The sequence below is a fragment of the Liolophura sinensis genome, chromosome 11 (assembly GCF_032854445.1).
Source record: "Liolophura sinensis isolate JHLJ2023 chromosome 11, CUHK_Ljap_v2, whole genome shotgun sequence".
NCBI classification, from domain to species: Eukaryota; Metazoa; Mollusca; class Polyplacophora; order Chitonida; family Chitonidae; genus Liolophura; species Liolophura sinensis.
This window is the reverse complement of record NC_088305.1, coordinates 20,622,955-20,641,353: the sequence shown is the minus strand read 5'-3', so window position 1 is coordinate 20,641,353 and position 18,399 is coordinate 20,622,955. Positions and strand designations below refer to the sequence as shown.

Below are 18,399 nucleotides of genomic sequence, written 5' to 3'. Positions count from 1 at the left end.
ATTGGCACTCTGCTTTCCTGTGCGCAACTGCATTTGTTGCGCGGCGACAGCTGTGTCAGCACTGACAGGAGTTTACGTGGATCTACCGTCTTATCAGCTGATCGCACTGATCCCATTGTGCTCCAGCCAGGCACATATCGACCAAGCTATTCCATCAGCTATATAACAAACGGTTTTGTTATGTTTATTTTAAGGCATAGATAACAGTCATAACTGAATTCAAACACTGAATGACGTATATATAGGACTACGACACATGTTTATTCGGCTATAGAAACGAACAAAAAAATTCACATATTGACAGCAAGAAGTACAACTGCCTGTATATTCGGCAATAGAAATGATTACAGAAATTCACATATTATTTTTGACCGACAGATACACGTTACGTGCCTGTATATTCGGCCACGGAAATGGATAAAGAAATGTACATACTGACCGACAAACATTCCCCACGTGCCTGTATATTCGGCCACGGAAATGGATAAAGAAATTCACATACTGATCGACATAATACCCCACGTGCCTATTCGGCAATGGAATGAATAACTAAAGAAAAAAGTAATGAAAACATGGTTATTTGACACAGACGACCTACATGTATATTAGCTACATCATGACGCAATTTTATCCACCACAAAAATTATTCCAACCCACTCCGAAATATTGGCCATAATGTTTGAAGTAATCTTCAGCTAACGAACATCATTTAAAACCACATATGCGGTTCTCCGAGCACTTTCGAACACTTTATGTACAGACAAAGTCCCAAGAGTACGGTATGGCGGGAGGATGTACCTCGGGGAATCTCGGTCCGACGTTATGACTGCACCAACGCCCGAATCCAGATTGTTTCATCTGACAGACTGACTGGATGCCAAAAAACTGGTCAGTCTATAAGAAAAAAGGCTAATATACATGTATGTAACTTAATTTTCATTGTGCTTAATGTATAATATTCTCGGTGCCATGGATTCCGCACTGAATGAAATTATTTCCTGTACAGGCTGAAATTGTTTTCTGTGCAGGCAGAAATTATTTTCTGTACAGTTTGAAATTGTTTTCTGTGCAGGATGAAATTGTTTTCTGTACATGATGAAATTGTTTTCTGTACAGACTAAAATTATTTTCTGTACAGGTTGAAATTGCTTTCCGTACAGGCTGAAATTATTTTGTGTAAAGGAAGAAATTGTTTTCTGTACATGATGAAATTGTTTTCTGTACAGACTAAAATTATTTTCTGTACAGGTTGAAATTATTTTGTGTAAAAGAAGAAATTGTTTTCTGTACAGGATGAAATTGTTTTCTGTACAGGCTGAAATTATTTTCTGTTCAGGATGAAATATATTTTCTGTAAAGGATGAAATTATATTCTGTACAGGTTGAAATTATTTTCTGTACATGATGAAATTGTTTTCTCTACAGGTTGAAATTATTTTCTGTACAGGTTGAAATTGTTTTCTCTACAGGCTGAAATTATTTCTGTACAGGGTGAAATTATTTTCTGTAAAGGATGAAATTATTTTCTCTACAGGTTGAAATTGTTTTCTGTACAGGCTGAAATTATTTTCTGTTCAGGATGAAATTATTTTCTCTAAAGGCTGAAATTGTTTTCTCTACAGGTTGAAATAGTTTTCTCTACAGGTTGAAATTGTTTTCTGTACATGATGAAATTGTTTTCTGTACAGACTGAAATTATATTCTGTACAAGCTGAAAGTGTTTTCTGTACAGGCTGAAATTGTTTTCTGTACAGGTTGAAATTGCTTTCCGTACAGGCTGAAATTATTTTCTGTTCAGGATGAAATTATTTTCTGTAAAGGATGATATTATATTCTGTACAGGATGAAATTATTTTCTGTACAGGTTAAAAATATTTTCTGTACAGGTTGAAATTGTTTTCTCTGCAGGTTGAAATTATTTTGTGTAAAGGATGAAATTATTTTCTCTACAGGCTGAAATTATTTTCTCTACAGGTTGAAATTATTTTCTGTACAGGTTGAAGTTGTTTTCTGTACAGGCTGAAATTATTTTCTCTACAGGATGAAATTTTTTTCCGTACAGGTTGAAATTATTTTCTCTACAGGATGAAATTATTTTCTGTAAAGGATGAAATTATTTTCTGTACAGGTTGAAATTATTTTCCGTACAAGCTGAAATTGTTTTCTGTACATGATGAAATTGTTTTCTGTACAGACTGAAATTATATTCTGTACAAGCTGAAATTGTTTTCTGTACAGGCTAAAATTATTTTCTGTACAGGTTGAAATTGTTTTCTCTACAGGTTGAAATTGTTTTCTCTACAGGCTGAGATTGTTTTCTCTACAGGCTGACATTTTCTGTACAGGTTTGAATTATTTTCTGTTCAGGCTAAAATTATTTTCTGTAAATGATGAAATTATTTTCTGTACAGGTTGAAATTGTTTTCTGTACAGGTTGAAATTGTTTTCTCTACAGGCTGAAATTGTTTTCTCTACAGGCTGACATTTTCTGTACAGGTTTGAATTATTTTCTGTACAGCTTGAAGTTGGTTTCAGTGTGTGGATAAAACTTAATTATTTTATGTGCAGGCTGAAATTATTTTCTGTAAAGGTTGAAATTGTTTTCTGTAAAGGTTGAAATTGTTTTCTGTACAGGTTGAAATTATTAATTTTTTGTACAGACTGAAGTTATTTTCAGTATGTGGATAGAATTGAATTATTTTCTGTGCATGTTGAGATATCCACACGGACAACAAGTAATCCTTACTTTATTGTAGTTGTTTTTATCAGACTATTTCATTCATTTCAAAGTTTTCAAGTTTGACATCGCTGGAAAAGGGTATATTCCAAACCAGTTCTATTGTATTTATAAACTGACATGTTTGCTTTATTCTGTCTCAATACGTATAATATTACCGATAAGATTTATTTATTTATTTGATTGGTGTTTTACGGCGTACTCAAGAATATTTCACTTATACGACGGCGGCCAGCATTATGGTGGGTGGAAACCGGGCACGGCCCGGGGGAAACCCACGACCATCCGCAGGTTGCTGCAAGACCTTCCCACGTACAGCCGGAGAGCAAGCAAGCATGAGCTGGACTTGAACTCACAGCGACCGCATTTGTGAGAGACTCCTGGGTCATTACGCTGCGCTAGCGCGCTAACCAAATGAGCCACGGAGGCCCCCTTACCGATAAGAATGTCAAAAATATCATATATTTCCGTAATGTATAACATAAGATTTATCGTAACATATGACATTGTCTCACTTGTACATGCTTTATGGTGATATTTGATTTGGGCAAATCAATGAAAATATTGACAACATACGGGTCTCGCTGGCTCATCACTTGGTTAAAGTTGGAGAAAACATAACAATGACATAAGGTTCAGATGAAAGAGTGCGAAAAGTTATTCCTAAATGTGGTCTTGAATGTTTTTTTCCGATTTTTCCTTCAAGAGAAAAAGACACTTGAAAATAATTTTTGTATGGTGGGTATTTGGGACCATCTCTTGGTATATACTGTTCTTTGTGTAATAGTGTTATAAATGAGGATGTAACAGATATTTAATAAATATATTTGCACTAGAATTTGTTCTTTTCAGCTAACAAATGTGTTAAACCTCAATTTGGATCATATTTATATTTTTAACATGTTCATAAATATTATCATAATATAGCTTAAATGCATTTGTTTCGATATAAACAACAAAGTTACATGCGAATAAATTTATTAGACAAGCATCACATCCCTATTTAGAACATTATTATGCAATAAAAATAAATACCAAAAACTGGTCCCAAACCTTACAAAATATTTTCAAATACTTCCTTCTCTTCAAAATATCCCCCAAAATATTAAAGATCTTATTTGGAAATAAGTTTTGACGCTCTTTCGTCTGATTTTGGCGTCATTTTTATGTTTTCTTCTCCTTTAAAGTGTTGACTCGCCATACAACTATCAGGTCTTTGATCGATGAATGGGTTCGCGTGCTCAAATTCAGTTTAGCTGCGCGACAGTGTGACAAAATCTAACCAGGAGGAGAGTCATTAACTGACTAACGCCACAGAATGTTAAGTTTATGACATGCAAACCTTGAACGGCACCTGTGTCAGATGTCAATATTGTAATGTAAATATTATTAATACATCGGCATAACGTAACCTTATATACGTTAAAATCTTCTTCAAAAAGTTGCAATAAAAATACAAAACTAGCACAAAGTCGACAGTAAAGTTTCACTGGCATAAGACCATGCCGAACCATTGGTAGTAAGGAAACGGATAGCGCGGCTTATATCTTGTACTTATTTCTTATCAGAGACAAAATCAGACACATGTGTAGGCTAAAGGACGTATTGATTGAGCGAATTGGACAAACAGCTGGCTGCGAAAATCTAGTCATATACATTCGGGGTCCTCCGCAGTAGACATTGCCTTTATGTCACAGTTTCAATTTAATTAGACTATAACACCCGTATGTCACGGAGAACGCTTTCACAAAACGTGCTAATGGCGTCATATGACGTCATTCAAACATACAGCCTTTATGTGACGCACGCATCGGGGTGTTGGAGTGATATGATAATTTCGCTGTCGTTCTCATTATTCGTGTAAAAAGATCTGTTTAGGACTTAGGTATGTACAATTAATATTTTATAAATAATTGGTAGTTTATACATTGGAATCTGTTTATTTTTAGTGGATAGCTAACACGGTACACTTCAACACGAATAGTCATGGAAGTGGCATGTGGGATGTGGGGGGGGGGGGGGATGGAGAGAGGGGAAGGAGAGATTGTTTCATAAACAGCCTATAAAACAAGTCCGACGAGAACTTATCGCTATCGTCACGGCAATGTTACATTTCTTCATTCCAGGTTGTAAAATAAGGTAGTAATTGTCTTCTCTATCAACATATTTTTGTATAACGGGTTCTTTATTAATTACAATACGATTTAAACCGTACATGTTTTCACACTTGTAACGAAGATGAGTTGTACTTTTAAACGCTTTGTGAACATGTCACACATTTGCTGTAGGCCTATATAGCAAACACGTTTACATGTTTGCCGACTTTTTTACAGTTAATAATAGAGTCGTGATCACTGGATTATTAGTGTTAAAAACATTCACCACATTATATACTTAGCATATTACATGTTTACTATAATAAACACATCCCTTTAATTACTAAACACACCCTTTGTGAATAAACACCAGGACGTGTTTATTACGTGTGAAACAAATATGTGCAGGCCTATTGCGAAGGCCTCGCATGGCTGGGAAAGTGGCTTACACAGTTGCAGTTCACACCACCCTATAACTCACATGGTGAATGTTGTTGCGGGTTCGATTCCAGCATAAGGTGGGAAGTTAATTAAAATGTTTTGATATTTATTTGATTTATTTATTTGATTAGTGTTTTCCGTCGTACTCAAGAATATTTCACTACAACAACGGCGGTCAGCATTATGGTGGGAGGCAACCACACGCAGATTGTTAAAATGCTTTGATTAAGAAACCATATTTCTTTCAATGGAAACCGTTATGCCGTTTTATTATCAGCCGCCGTGTTAGCTGTACAATACAAGGCGGTATGTACTGATCGACTATTAAAATCATTATAGTTCGACCAACACTGCAAATTAAAAAAAAAATAACAACAACAAACAAAAATTGCTTGACAAAAAAAAAAAAAAAAAAAAAAAAAAAAAAAAAAAAACGCCCTCAACCACCCCCCACTCAACTAATTTACTGTTATACCGGAACAATTTGCGATTGCGGTGACGATATAATTCTGGCTTAGCATGAGAATGAAGTGATGGAAGCCCACACAACGAGCCCTTTGGCCGTCAGGTCGTATTATGGAACCAAGCTTTAGACCAGTCGGATGCGGCTTAACGTTATGAGGTTATACGAACCTGGGGTTTCCTCTGTATGGTTTCCTGTCGACGCAAGTTTTGACCGCTGTCATATCACTGATATACTCCCATATAGGTGGAATATTCCAGGTATAAGTGTCGCGAAAAGTCATTCGCGCGATTTTGAGATGATATAGAAAAAAGGTAATATGACATTTTGCAAATGAAAAATGCCCGCCTGAAGGAAGCCTAAGTCTTTTCTTCTTGAGTAAATTAATAAAAGTAAACTCGGATAGCAGTTAATATTTCTGAGTCAAAATAAGTCGTTTAATGGACTATATAATACTATATAATAAGACGGTGACCAGTCACCCAACCATTTGAAATAAAAGAAAAAAAATAATACATTTGCAGAAAGGGTGACTTTCGTTTTCCCGTATACTTTACATGGTTATACAGGGTGTCCCAGAAGTCGCGCACCATCCAGGTTGAGGTTCGATGCTTGAGCTACAGAGCGGTATGTTGCCCCATCTCTTCCAAACATAAAAACCAATTAAAACTCTTTCTTGTACTGTTAGTTTATTAGCCATAATTAACTCTGAAAGAGAGAAAGAAAATACAAGCATTTTCTGTTTTACACCAGTTATCAAGAAATCAGTTTAATTTAGTACATAAATGTGTGAGACAAATAATACCGTAATATACGTAAAAAAACCGAAAGAAGTAGGAGTAAATTAAAATAGCCGAGAACAAAACCTTTTAGCGCTGTGCCACCCACTTCCTTTGTCAACTCACCGCCCCCAACAATAACTACATAATGTGAAATCAACGGCTTGGTTAGAACAAATTTGCCAGGTTTCGAATACTCCCCAAACTTCTTCTATAGCCACACAACCGCACAAGGTCTGCGTATATATACGTCCACTTGGTGTAGTTTATAAACAATTACCGGAAATAAGACATTAATTCGCCCAGCGGTGACAGAGGTCTGGCCCCAGTTTTTCCTGTACCCGTGATTTAGCAGAAGGTGGTGTACATGTGGGTGGTTCTGGTGGGGGTAGAGACTATATTAGACTAAACACAGAGCGCAGGGGAGCGACACTGCATCCTCGACGTCCATTGTTACACACGTTGTTCCAGCATATGTAAGTGAGGCTAGTCGAGACTTGGCACACACGGTCGTGTTTTTGTAGGGCTGTCTGTCAGAATGTTTTACTCCGTAATCATACTCCCCCTTCTTGTGATTTTGCTGGACTCAGAAGTTCATGCCATCGATGTCATGCAAGTGGGCACAGTCCCCGAAAAAGGTAATTATTTATTTGTTTACTTAGTTTGTGTTGGACAGGTTCTCTTTTACCTATAAACCTAACCGTCGAGGTATAAGTGAAATATTTTTGAATACAGAGTAAATTACCAGTGTATTACCGATTAATAAATTTAAAAAGTTTGTTTGTTAATCATTTCCGTGGCACAACTTCATTGTAAACCTTCAACGAAGGCTGAATATCCCACGTGGAGTGATGAGGTACATCTGTCTATTTATTTATTTGAATGGTGTTTTACGCCGTACTCAAGAATATTACACTTTCACATATGCGACGACTGCCGGCATTATAGTGGGAGGAAAGATCTTATTCAGAGCCCAGGGTAACCCGTTACCATCCGCAGGCTGTTGGCAGGCCTTTCCACGAATGACAGGAGAGGAAATCAGCATAAGATGGACTTGAACTCACAGCGACTGCATGAGACATCCCCCGATCTTCATTTCCTTTCCTCATTATTAAATCTGTATTTGATAATCAGCTGTACATTGATTCGTATTACAATACCAGTGGCTTTCATGGTGCCTTGAGGGGAAATGTTATCCGTCACATTTAAGTAGACCTTAACACATCTATATTATGTAAGGTTATTTCAAAGAATGAAATGTCTGTTTGACCAATGGGAGAAAAAAGAACGATCACCATGTACATGCTTTTGTCGACAACTCGCCTTTGCACTGCTGTGGGTTCTCTTGAGAACCTTTAGGTGCCATATAGGTTCCCTTGAGAACCTTTCAGAAGACACTTTTCTCAAAGCTCGCCATAGCTCGGCTTTCGACTAACTTGAGGAACATTTGGCCCGTTGAGAAAATATCTCTAGCTCCATACAACTGTGTTTATGCCCAGAAAATGTATTGTCAAGTAGGCCTTTAAACATTTCCAGTAAAAACAGGTCTATTTGGATGTACACTCAAAACATTAATCTGTCAGTTGTAACAGAAAGTCTGTTGTCTGAGTGATGATAGAATGTATTCTGTTATTATAAGACAATATTCTGTCATATTCAACATAATATTATGTTAGCTTAATAGAATTTTTATGTTGAATTAATAGAATACGTGTGTTATATTTAACACAATAATATGTTACAATAACAGAATACATTCTAGCATGAGTCAAACAACAGACTTTCTGTTAATAGTAACGGATTATATTTTCTGAGTGTATGCATGTGGTCATAGCTTGACCGCGTGTAAGGTGATGTCATCTGCCATTAATGGAAGTACGTCAGTGAAGTATGAATGTGTTCGTGGCTTGACCGCGTGTAACGTGATGTCATCTGCCATGAATGGAAGTACGTGAGTGAAGTATGCATGTGTTCATGGCTTGACCGCGTGTAACGTGATGTCATCTGCCATGAATGGAAGTACGTCAGTGAAGTATGCATGTGTTCGTGGCTTGACCGCGTGTAACGTGATGTCATCAGCCATGAATGGAAGTACGTCAGTGAAGTATGAATGTGTTCATGGCTTGACCGTGTGTAACGTGATGTCATCTGCCATGAATGGAAGTACGTCAGTGAAGTATGCATGTGTTCATGGCTTGGCCGCGTGTAACGTGATGTCATCTGCCATGAATGGAAGTACGTCAGTGAAGTATGTATGTGTTCATGGCTTGACCGCGTGTAACGTGATGTCATCTGCCATGAATGGAAGTACGTCAGTGAAGTATGCATGTGTTCATGGCTTGCCCGCGTGTAACGTGATGTCATCTGCCATGAATGGAAGTACGTCAGTGAAGTATGCATGTGTTCATGGCTTGCCCGCGTGTAACGTGATGTCATCTGCCATGAATGGAAGTACATGAGTGAAGTGATCTTTGAAATGACGTATGGAGGGGGGGGGGGGGGGGGCTGAGGGGTGTAACTATAGGGATACGCTGAAAATTTTCATTTTATTTTATGGGGCGTTATCTGTTTACTTCGTATAAATAATTAGTACTACGTTCTGAAGGAAAAACAAAATTGGCGTACAAATGAATTCTTTCACTAAACTTAAACCAGTACGATTGTGTATTACCTATTTTCTCTGTTGTTGTACATGTATTTGCACTCACTTTTGTGTCATGTCAAAAAAGAATTGGAAAAACAATGAATGATATTTCGGCGATAGACTTTGATTGTTGTCTGTGAAGAGGACTTCCGTTTTTTACGTTGACCACGAACTGTGTCTAACAAAAAATATCCTGAATGCGGTGCGCCACCCTGAGGTTAACCTGGTATTAGACGTGCCATTTCCACGTGATCAAACCTGTGTATTTACCGGATAAATTAAACAGGCCGAGAGGCTCACGAATGGAGGTATCCCCAACAAACAGGTGATATGAAACCAACTTGTGAAGCAAACCACAAAGGAAGAGGTTTGCTGAGGCAGTGTGAGTAGACTCGCAATCGCGGTGATCCTAAGCGAGTTTACCGGAAACTCCCGAATATGGACGATTCCGGTAAGCAACGGAAGTGTGAAGATTTTCAAAGGTTATTTCTAAAATGCTATAGTTTTCAATTATATAAATATGTTGAGTGTTGAAATTATTATCTTAATTTAGTGCAAGGTTATGCAAGGTTAAGAGTACCAAATACGCCAACTTTATGTAAGTCGACACTGATGTCAAATGTTTAGATGAATCAGTTACGAAGGTATGAGTTCGAATCTATACATCTCGTAGAGTATGGAGTTTTCAGTCAAAGAAGTGTAATTTTTTTAGTTCCTTTGAGCGTATAATTACAACTGTTTAATTTGCATTATAATCGAACAGCTATACTGTTTACGTAGAAGTATTATATCCTTTATACAGAAAATGTGTTTCCACATATAACGTATAACGTAAACTAAACTGTTTCAAAATTTCTTTCATTGTATTGCATCAGCAGCTAATTCTTTTTGGCGTATTTAATATCTTTCAAAGCTTAATAATATTTAATAGTTCGAGCAAAAGCGTATGAAAATTGCAGTTTTAATGGTAAATTTCAGTTTCTGATCAAAATCACTCGCTGATCGCCTTTGACTTTATATTGCATACATGTCACAAATTTATGAATTATAAGTTTGTTTGCTGATGATGCCAACGTCGCTTGTTCCTCTTCATAAATGACAAAAAAAGAAATGAGGAAAATTGGTTAGATAATTGTTTTGCCAATTGTTCATCTTGCAATTTTGACAAAACTTACTACCATATGTGTATGCATGTACGTGTCCTATTAAATGTGTACACATGTACGTGTCTTATTAAATGTGTACACATGTACGTGTCCTATGAAATGTGTACACATGTACGTGTCCTGTTAAATGTGTACACATTGTGTAAAAAGCTTTGAATGAATCCGTTTTAATTACGTACATTTCATACTTTTTTGTTCATTACTGGTTTGTGTTGAGCGTTAATTAGGGAATTATTGGCGTAGAACATCCATTTTGGTTGACGGCTGGTACACGAATGTCCATTTTGACACCTAGATTATAAAAATTTTGTGGTATCTATATAATAATGAAAAATGTAATTGAAAATGTCATATTTATAAATTATGCGCAAAAAAAGATAAACACATTAATTCTTTTGTAACCAGAAGGTAACTGTTTGTATTACGCTACCATGTACATTTATATTTACTGTATATGGAGTAACACGATCTGTATGTATGATGCAATATGGATCATCATCACGTCTGTTCAATGCATTACCAAAATGAACAGTGTCCATGTCCAATCTTTCTATGTGCTTTGAACACACTCAACTAATTCGTCAGCTTAAGAAATCTACCATTATATATCAGTTAATGAACTATTCAAATCTGTAACTACCACAAACAGTGTCAGGAGAAAAGCGGAGAGCCCTGAGTAGATAATGTATTTAGTTTTCTTATATCTGTACAGAATGTTTCGGAACATCATACCGGTTCGGATATTCCGGTACCAGGCAAGATCACTACGACTCTCTGCGCACGCGCTATGAAGGATGCACAGTGGTTCGTGGGAATCTTGAGCTGACCATTATGGACGACCCCACAGTGACCTATGACCTCAACTTCCTGAGGTCAATCCGCATCGTGACAGGCTACGTTTTGATTGGACTAACCACCGTCGACGTCATACCACTTGTGAACCTCCAGATGATAAGGGGAGACAACTTGTTCAGGCTCATGCAGCGGGATTACGCACTAGCCGTTGTGGTCACGGCATCGGTCAATCAAACAACGGGTCTGGGGCAGTTATTAATGCCCGCTCTGCGAGGTACGAACAGTATTAAAGTTAAAGAGTGATTGAGTGAGTGAGTGAGTGAGTGAGTGAGTGCTTGGGGTTTAACATCGTACGTAACAACTTCTTGGTCATATGACGACGAAGGAATCCTTGGAATGCATTTAATATGCCTCCTTGTTGCAGGACGGATTTCCACCCCGCTTTTATCTAGTGCTGCTTCACTGAGACGCCTTACCGAATGCAAGTTAGCCTTCCCGCCCGAGCCGTTATACTGATACGGGTCAACCAGTCGTTGCACTATGCCCTTCGTGCTGAACGCCAATTAAAATTAAAGATGATATACCGGAGAGATCTGTCAAACAATCCATTTTCACTAATCAAAATTTCTGAATTCACCCACAATAACTCAAATTATTGCCTCTCAGTAAATATGGGACTCACAAATACTATATGTACAGTTAAAATGACTTTAAAGTTAGAAAAAGCTATGATGCGACCCCTTTATTACTTTGGGAACGTTAATACCGATTTTGAACGGTGACACTTGCACAGACTATTGTGATATTTTTTTAAAAGTGATTTATCGGGCTACAGAAAAAAATTCGATTGAATATGCGCTGATCGATTTTTTGGCCTCTTTAAACAAGTGTTATTCTGGGTCAAAGGTTAAGCTCCTGATCGAAGAGGACTGGGGGCTACTCACATCATAGGTTGTTGAAACACCATCAATTTCTGCACTATTATTTTGAAACTAGATAAGATATATCAGAATTTTGTCTGTGTTAGAACTGAGAAGTTGATGCACAGGTTTACTACCCACCCACTTAGAGGTTATCAAAATGAGGTGTCAAAATGCTATGCTGAGCTGACAAAATGCTATGACTTCATTTCCATTAGCGAAGGTAAACAAAATGATGGTCATGCGAGGCTGATTTTTGAGACGTTGCAGATAAAGGTGCTGTCTTCATATGCATGGTAGCATGGTTTAGGGATATCTAGTTTGGGAGTTGCTTTACCACATAAATATATAGGAAAATCAATGCGCCCAAGTAACCTGAACAACTTATCTCCATTTTCTGTCAGAGGTACAGGGGTCAGAGGAACGCGGTTCACTCAATCTCTCCCACTGTAATGTGGGGTTTGGGGGGAGGAGACATATGTTGGGTAGAAATGAGAGATAGTTTGTCAAAATAATAAAACTAAATGTTCTCCACCCTTCATAACTGTAGAGCTATTTCTCCACGGCCATCGGCCCTATAACCCCTTTCCTTCATAGTTTATATGTAATCACACTATTAATTATATAATTATAATCCTGTCTGCTAACTTTAGGGTATTTTAACAAACCCAATAATTGATGTGGTTTTTTTTTTCGTGAAATTGGTTTCGCCTCCTAATAATCCTAATTGTGAAGTAACTCTATGTTTTATAGGTCATCACGGGCAATATATATTTCTACTCTTACATTTCTGCGAAACCAAAGAGCATTTAGCTGGAAACAATCAGGTTATGTGTTTCTGTCAAGTGAGTTTTGTGGATTGTCACGCTCTTTGTGTCTGAAGTCGTGATCACCTGACTATGTAGATAATTCCAATGCTCAGACGAATTACCGGAAATCCGACGGCTAGAGGTTCTCATGATTGAATCAGAATTGTTTCTAGCTTCCTGTTTGACTTATTGTCGATGTTGCAGAGATTTCCAGAGGCCAAGTGGTGTTTACTCTGAATCCCCTGCTGTGTTTCGTCCAAACTATCCTCTGGGATGTGATCATCAAACAGCACGCCTCGCCAGTTGTCTACAGCGGGATGCCTCTGGAGCAGAACTGTACGTCCACAGGTTTTGTTGTTTATTTAACTTTTTTTTTTCTTTAATTTGATTGCTGTTTAAAGGATACATGAAAAGGTAATACTGAAGATTATGACTCCATAAGGAAAATTAAGAAAGGTATTTTTAAAAAAAATGAGGAAAATTTTATAATTTTGTGGCATATTTTATATTTCTTACTAACCCCTCTATTTTATGCATTTTCCTGTCAATCATTAACCTAAAATATTCAGAAGTGACGTCATCGAAGAACATACTGGAAACGTGGAACCAGCTTATTGTCCTCTCCCCCCAAACCCAACTCCCAAATCCCCCAATCCCCCCCGTCTCCCCCCAGCCCTTATCACCACAACCGTGCCAATTATCACTAAAAGGCAATGACGCCATCACATACGTCCGTGTCTTATTTCGTTATCCAAAATCTTTCGTGCAAAGTCATATTCGCTTGATAAAATAGAATATAAGATAGAACTTATTTATCTTAGCCTGAGTAGGAAGCCTGACGAAATTGAACGTTGTCGGGTGATATTTTATGAATTTATATCTCTTGATGGAAATTGATGGAAATTCCGCTCTTTTTCATGGTATGTCTCCACAACTAATTAGCCACACTTGGTGGAACTCTACATTGCATAAACATTTTGGTCGGGATCCCTTAGCCTGGTTGGATTGTGTCCAGCACGACTGTCTACAGAGAATATCTGGAAAGTTATCTTTTGTTAACAGAATGTCTGGCACAGAGCTTGCCTTGAACATATCCATAATTTGTCGTTTTTCTAAAGACTGTGTGGTTGTGATGGAAGGAGGGGAGAGGGCTGAGAGGATGGGGAAGGGGTTTTTAGAAGCAATCCCAAGGGTGTTGTTGGGCATTGATTCATCTGTTTTTAATTGCATTTCTAATTGCGCGACGCAGAGAATGACACAGAAATACATACATTTTCAAATAAACTGACGACCAAAAGAAGCTTTACAAAGAGTTCAAATCAGAGCAGGGGAAGAAAAATGACCATTCCATCTTGGTTAACAATGGGCAGAGTATACACAAATTTGATTATTTTTAAAATCAGTCAATATCAAAACCAGTCAATATCGCGTGTGACCACCCCTTGCTTCAATGCATGCAAAAACTCTCCGACGCATAGAAAGTCGTCTGATGAGATGACGTGCGATTCGTTGCCATTCATCTTGGAGAGTGAACGTCAGTTTTGTCGGTTGGCTGCAAGGTGTGGCCGTTGTCTTACTCGACGATCCATGATATTCCAAAGGTGTTCTATGGGGGAGACATCTGGGGAACTTGCAGGCCACGGCAAGAACGATGACGTCGTTGGCGTCCAGGAAGTTCTGCACAACTCGAGCTGTATGGGGCCTGGCGTTCTCATGCTGGTACAGGACACCACGTGGCTGCTGTTGAAGGAATGGCAGGACAACAAGACGTAGAATTTCATCCACGTAACATTGAGCTGTTAGGTTTTTGTAGATGATGGCCAGTGGTGTCCGTTCCTCTCCACAAATCCCACCCCACACCAACACTCTGCGGCGTGACGATGACGTCACTGTCAGGAAACGGTTCCTAAGATGTTAGGTGCGCAGATACCCGTCTTCTCAGAGTGTAGTTACCCTAGGCCTACCTGTTCTTGGCATGTCCGATGTCTGCCCTGTCTGTAACGTTGCATCAAGTCTGACACAATTACACTAGAGCAGCCGAAGGTCCTTGCAATGTTCTGTAGTCAATCGAGGCATTACTTTGGTGGTTTTTAGTCAGTTTCCAAGTCCAGCACACTGTGTGTAACGTTTTTATACACTTGTTACATGTGCAGTTGCGGGTCCATGGGTCACATAATTTTTCAACTTTCTTCGTTGTCTCAAAACAAATTCGTGTGGGCGTATATGACGCTTGTCGCACATGGGAATATGCTTCGTACAATGTTTTCCTATAATAATTTGGTATTAATTTGCTGAAAAGGCTAGTTAAATTTAACTCACGGAGTCATAAAGTTTCTTTTGGCCGTCAGTTTATATGTCTTTCAGGTATTCGGGGGAAATTATACATTTGACAGATGTCCTAGACATATAACCCCAAACCATCGAGAATTTGTAATCTCAAAAGTGAAATTTATCTGAAATATTAACCCATTCAAAGTAGTAATTATTTACTCAACAATTTATACAGTGCGATCCCGTTCAGTTATATCCTATACAAATGTTCATTTAGCATTAAATATTCTGAAGTTCTGGTTCATTGTTGCAGCTTAACTTAAATACTGGTATTTTAGCTTTTGTAAAAATGCTCTAAAACTTAAAGTTGCTTTTTAATGCGACATAAAGAAAGAATCCAATACGTGCGTTTCCCAGGTCCACCAGATCAACAATAAGATTAATGCAGGGATTTAAGCCGGTGAGCAATCTGTGAATCAAGAATGCGTTAAACCAAGCAATCTTTTAGCCACGTGGTCAACCGATCCATCAAAAATGCAATCATAAAATGATGTAATAAGGTAATCGTTCTAATCAAACAGTCGACTGATCACCCTATCAGTCATGCAGTCATATAATAATTTTATCAATCTATCAATCAATCAGTCAGCCAATCAGCAAGTCAACCAGTCGATCAATAAGTAGATTGATGTCACTCAATGCTTGAGGTGAACAGTTTTTTTCACTGGGGCCGATTCCTCACCTTACCCTAGCAAGTCCTATAACTGCATAAATACGTTATTGTTATTCAGCCTCTCATCTCCCTAATGTCCTGTGTATAGCCTGAGATTTAAAAGAAGCGTGACAAAACCTGAGTGTTAATCCATACCATTTTTATGGTATAACGACAATCAATTGACTCACACAACGCTTTGTACGAGATAATTGGCGGAATTCTCAGTGCTGATGGACGTAAATGCCCCACTATACATCGTAATTACCTCCATTGGATGTCATAGGTTTTACGCCTGCTTCTTTTAGCCCTGTCAACTGTTTGTTTTTTTTTTCTCAAATCTTTCCGCCAAATTCTATTCAGCATTTTTTATGCCAGAAGTGCAATCACGAATCAATTCAATTCGATTTCTGTTTGCTTTGTCTGGGCTCGCTGGCTTATTCATAGAGCGAGTCACTTTCATGCACGGTTGAGGGCCTCCGTGGCGTAATGACCCAGGAGCCTCTCACCAATGCGGTCGCTGTGAGTTCATGTCCAGCTCATGCTGGCTTCCTCTCCAGCTGTACGTGGGAAGGTCTTGCAGCAACCTGCGGATGGTCGTGGGTTTCCCCCGGGCTGTGTCCGGTTTCCTTCCACCTTAATGCTGGCCGCCGTCGTATAAGTGAAATATTCTTGAGCACGGCGTAAAACACAAATGAAATAAATGAAATCAAATCATGCACGCTCGAATCGATCCTTGACCAATGGAGTGGCGTGTTCTAAACCTACTGCTAATTCCCCTCAGGCTGCTGCTTTAACTCAAGAGCTGAGTTTGGGGACATCTTTCATCGTACCTGAGGATGAAAAAGATGAATAAGAAAAAAATGTCTCTTCGCATGCTCATAGCATAATGAAACCAATATGATCTATAGTGTAGCAAGTACATATATGCAAACGAAGCACCTGAGAACAAAATATCAGTTGACACATACATCTGTTTTCATCCTCCTCTCGAAATAACAAAGGTTATATCATCTGTTGTCTTTTCTTTTATCCCGCTTCCGAAATAACTAAGGTTATATCATCTGTTGTCTTTTCTTTTATCCCCCTTTCGAAATAACTTAGGTTATATCATCTGTTGTCTTTTCTTTTATCCCCCTCCGAAATACCAAAGGTTATATCATCTGTTGTCTTTTCTTTTATCACCAAACCTCAACCCATACCAATTTTGCAACCTGAACAGCTCCCAGAAAAATAGTTTTTTTGTAACCTGAGCTGCTGTCAGTACAAATATTTTTTTGTTAACTGAACGGCTCTCAGTGCAGGTATTTTTTCATAACCTAATCTGGAGTCACTGCAGATAGTTTTAGAAACCCCAAACTCTATCTACATGTATGTTCATGCTCTAAACATGCAAGATCTACGATAGAAAATATACCTTCTACTTTTGTCAAGCGAATCGGGACTATGGCAATTTTAGTGAAAATAGGCAAGCTTCAGTGTGTACAGACCATTGACATTAGCTTAATCGACGAAACAAAAAATCTGGGCCGGGTTGTTCAAAATAGGTTGAAGACTGAATACTAGATTTAACTTTAAGTGAAGCCTTCAGTTTTGTACTTAGCCTAAAAACATTCTGTAACATTATAATAAATAGGAACTAAATCTACTCTTGTTATACTTTGACTTTGGAGAGCTGCACTGGCTGCTGAGTTTGGCTAAAACTTTAAATATGAAAAATGACTTAATACCGTTATTAACTATTACACGTCTGAACAACTGGATGCAGGGTATTTGTAAAAAAATAAGGACAACGCTACCAGAAGTCTAAATGTATATAGGCATCGATAAAGTATCCGGTAGAAAGATTAAAGAGTATACCTTTTTATTTTTGTGATTTTGTGTAACCGAAATATCGTGGTATGTTTTAAGCAAAATTCTCACCAGTGAAAAAATCGAAAGAGCCACCATGCTATCAGTTTTAATCAATCAGGCTCGAATTAGTTTTATAATCCGTGAACACAGCTGCTTCCGTTAAATGTCACGCAAACCCTGTTTTCTCTTTTGGCCATACGAGCTTCAGGTTCGAGTGGCGCGTCATTGCATTTCCACTTTCTCTTACATCGCGTATCGCAAAGACTTGCAAGATTACTAATGAAGAACATCAGAAGAAAATGTCTGTGGCCTTTTACATATCTTTTCACCCATCTTTCGAAATAGGTCAGGTTAAATTATTTGTTGTCTTTTCTTTTAAATGCCATAAAACCTCTTCATCTTGTGCAAATATATAGTCTGGAAACAATGTTTCCATAAAACTAAAATAAAGGCGACACAGCTATCTATAATGAAATGTTTTTGTTATGGCCAAAAGTTTTTCCTAGATTGTTAGCGCCATAAAACTCGATGAAATCAGTTCTTTAACTCATATTTGCGCTATGACTGCTTCGCTTGGTTAAGCGAACCGGGCTTTCGCTGTCGGTCTCCAAAGTTATATTTAAACAATACTGTAGCTTTCTCCAGTGAGTAATAGAATCTACAAAGTTACCGACCGAATACTGATTTTCAGACGATTTACTGATACCAGTTC

The 18,399-nt window shown here is 38.0% G+C and overlaps 1 protein-coding gene across 1 annotated transcript in view; it reads left to right on the top strand.

Moving 5' to 3' along the window:
* The first annotated feature begins 6,974 nt into the window (after nt 1-6,974).
* LOC135478013 (epidermal growth factor receptor-like) overlaps nt 6,975-18,399 on the top strand; it is a 16,622-nt gene continuing 5,197 nt past the window's right edge. Inside the window, exons 1-3 of the mRNA XM_064758266.1 lie at nt 6,975-7,154; nt 11,039-11,395; nt 13,055-13,186. Of these exons, the coding sequence (XP_064614336.1) occupies nt 7,055-7,154; nt 11,039-11,395; nt 13,055-13,186 (589 nt within the window). The 5' untranslated portion in view covers nt 6,975-7,054. The remainder of the gene's footprint in view (nt 7,155-11,038; nt 11,396-13,054; nt 13,187-18,399) is intronic.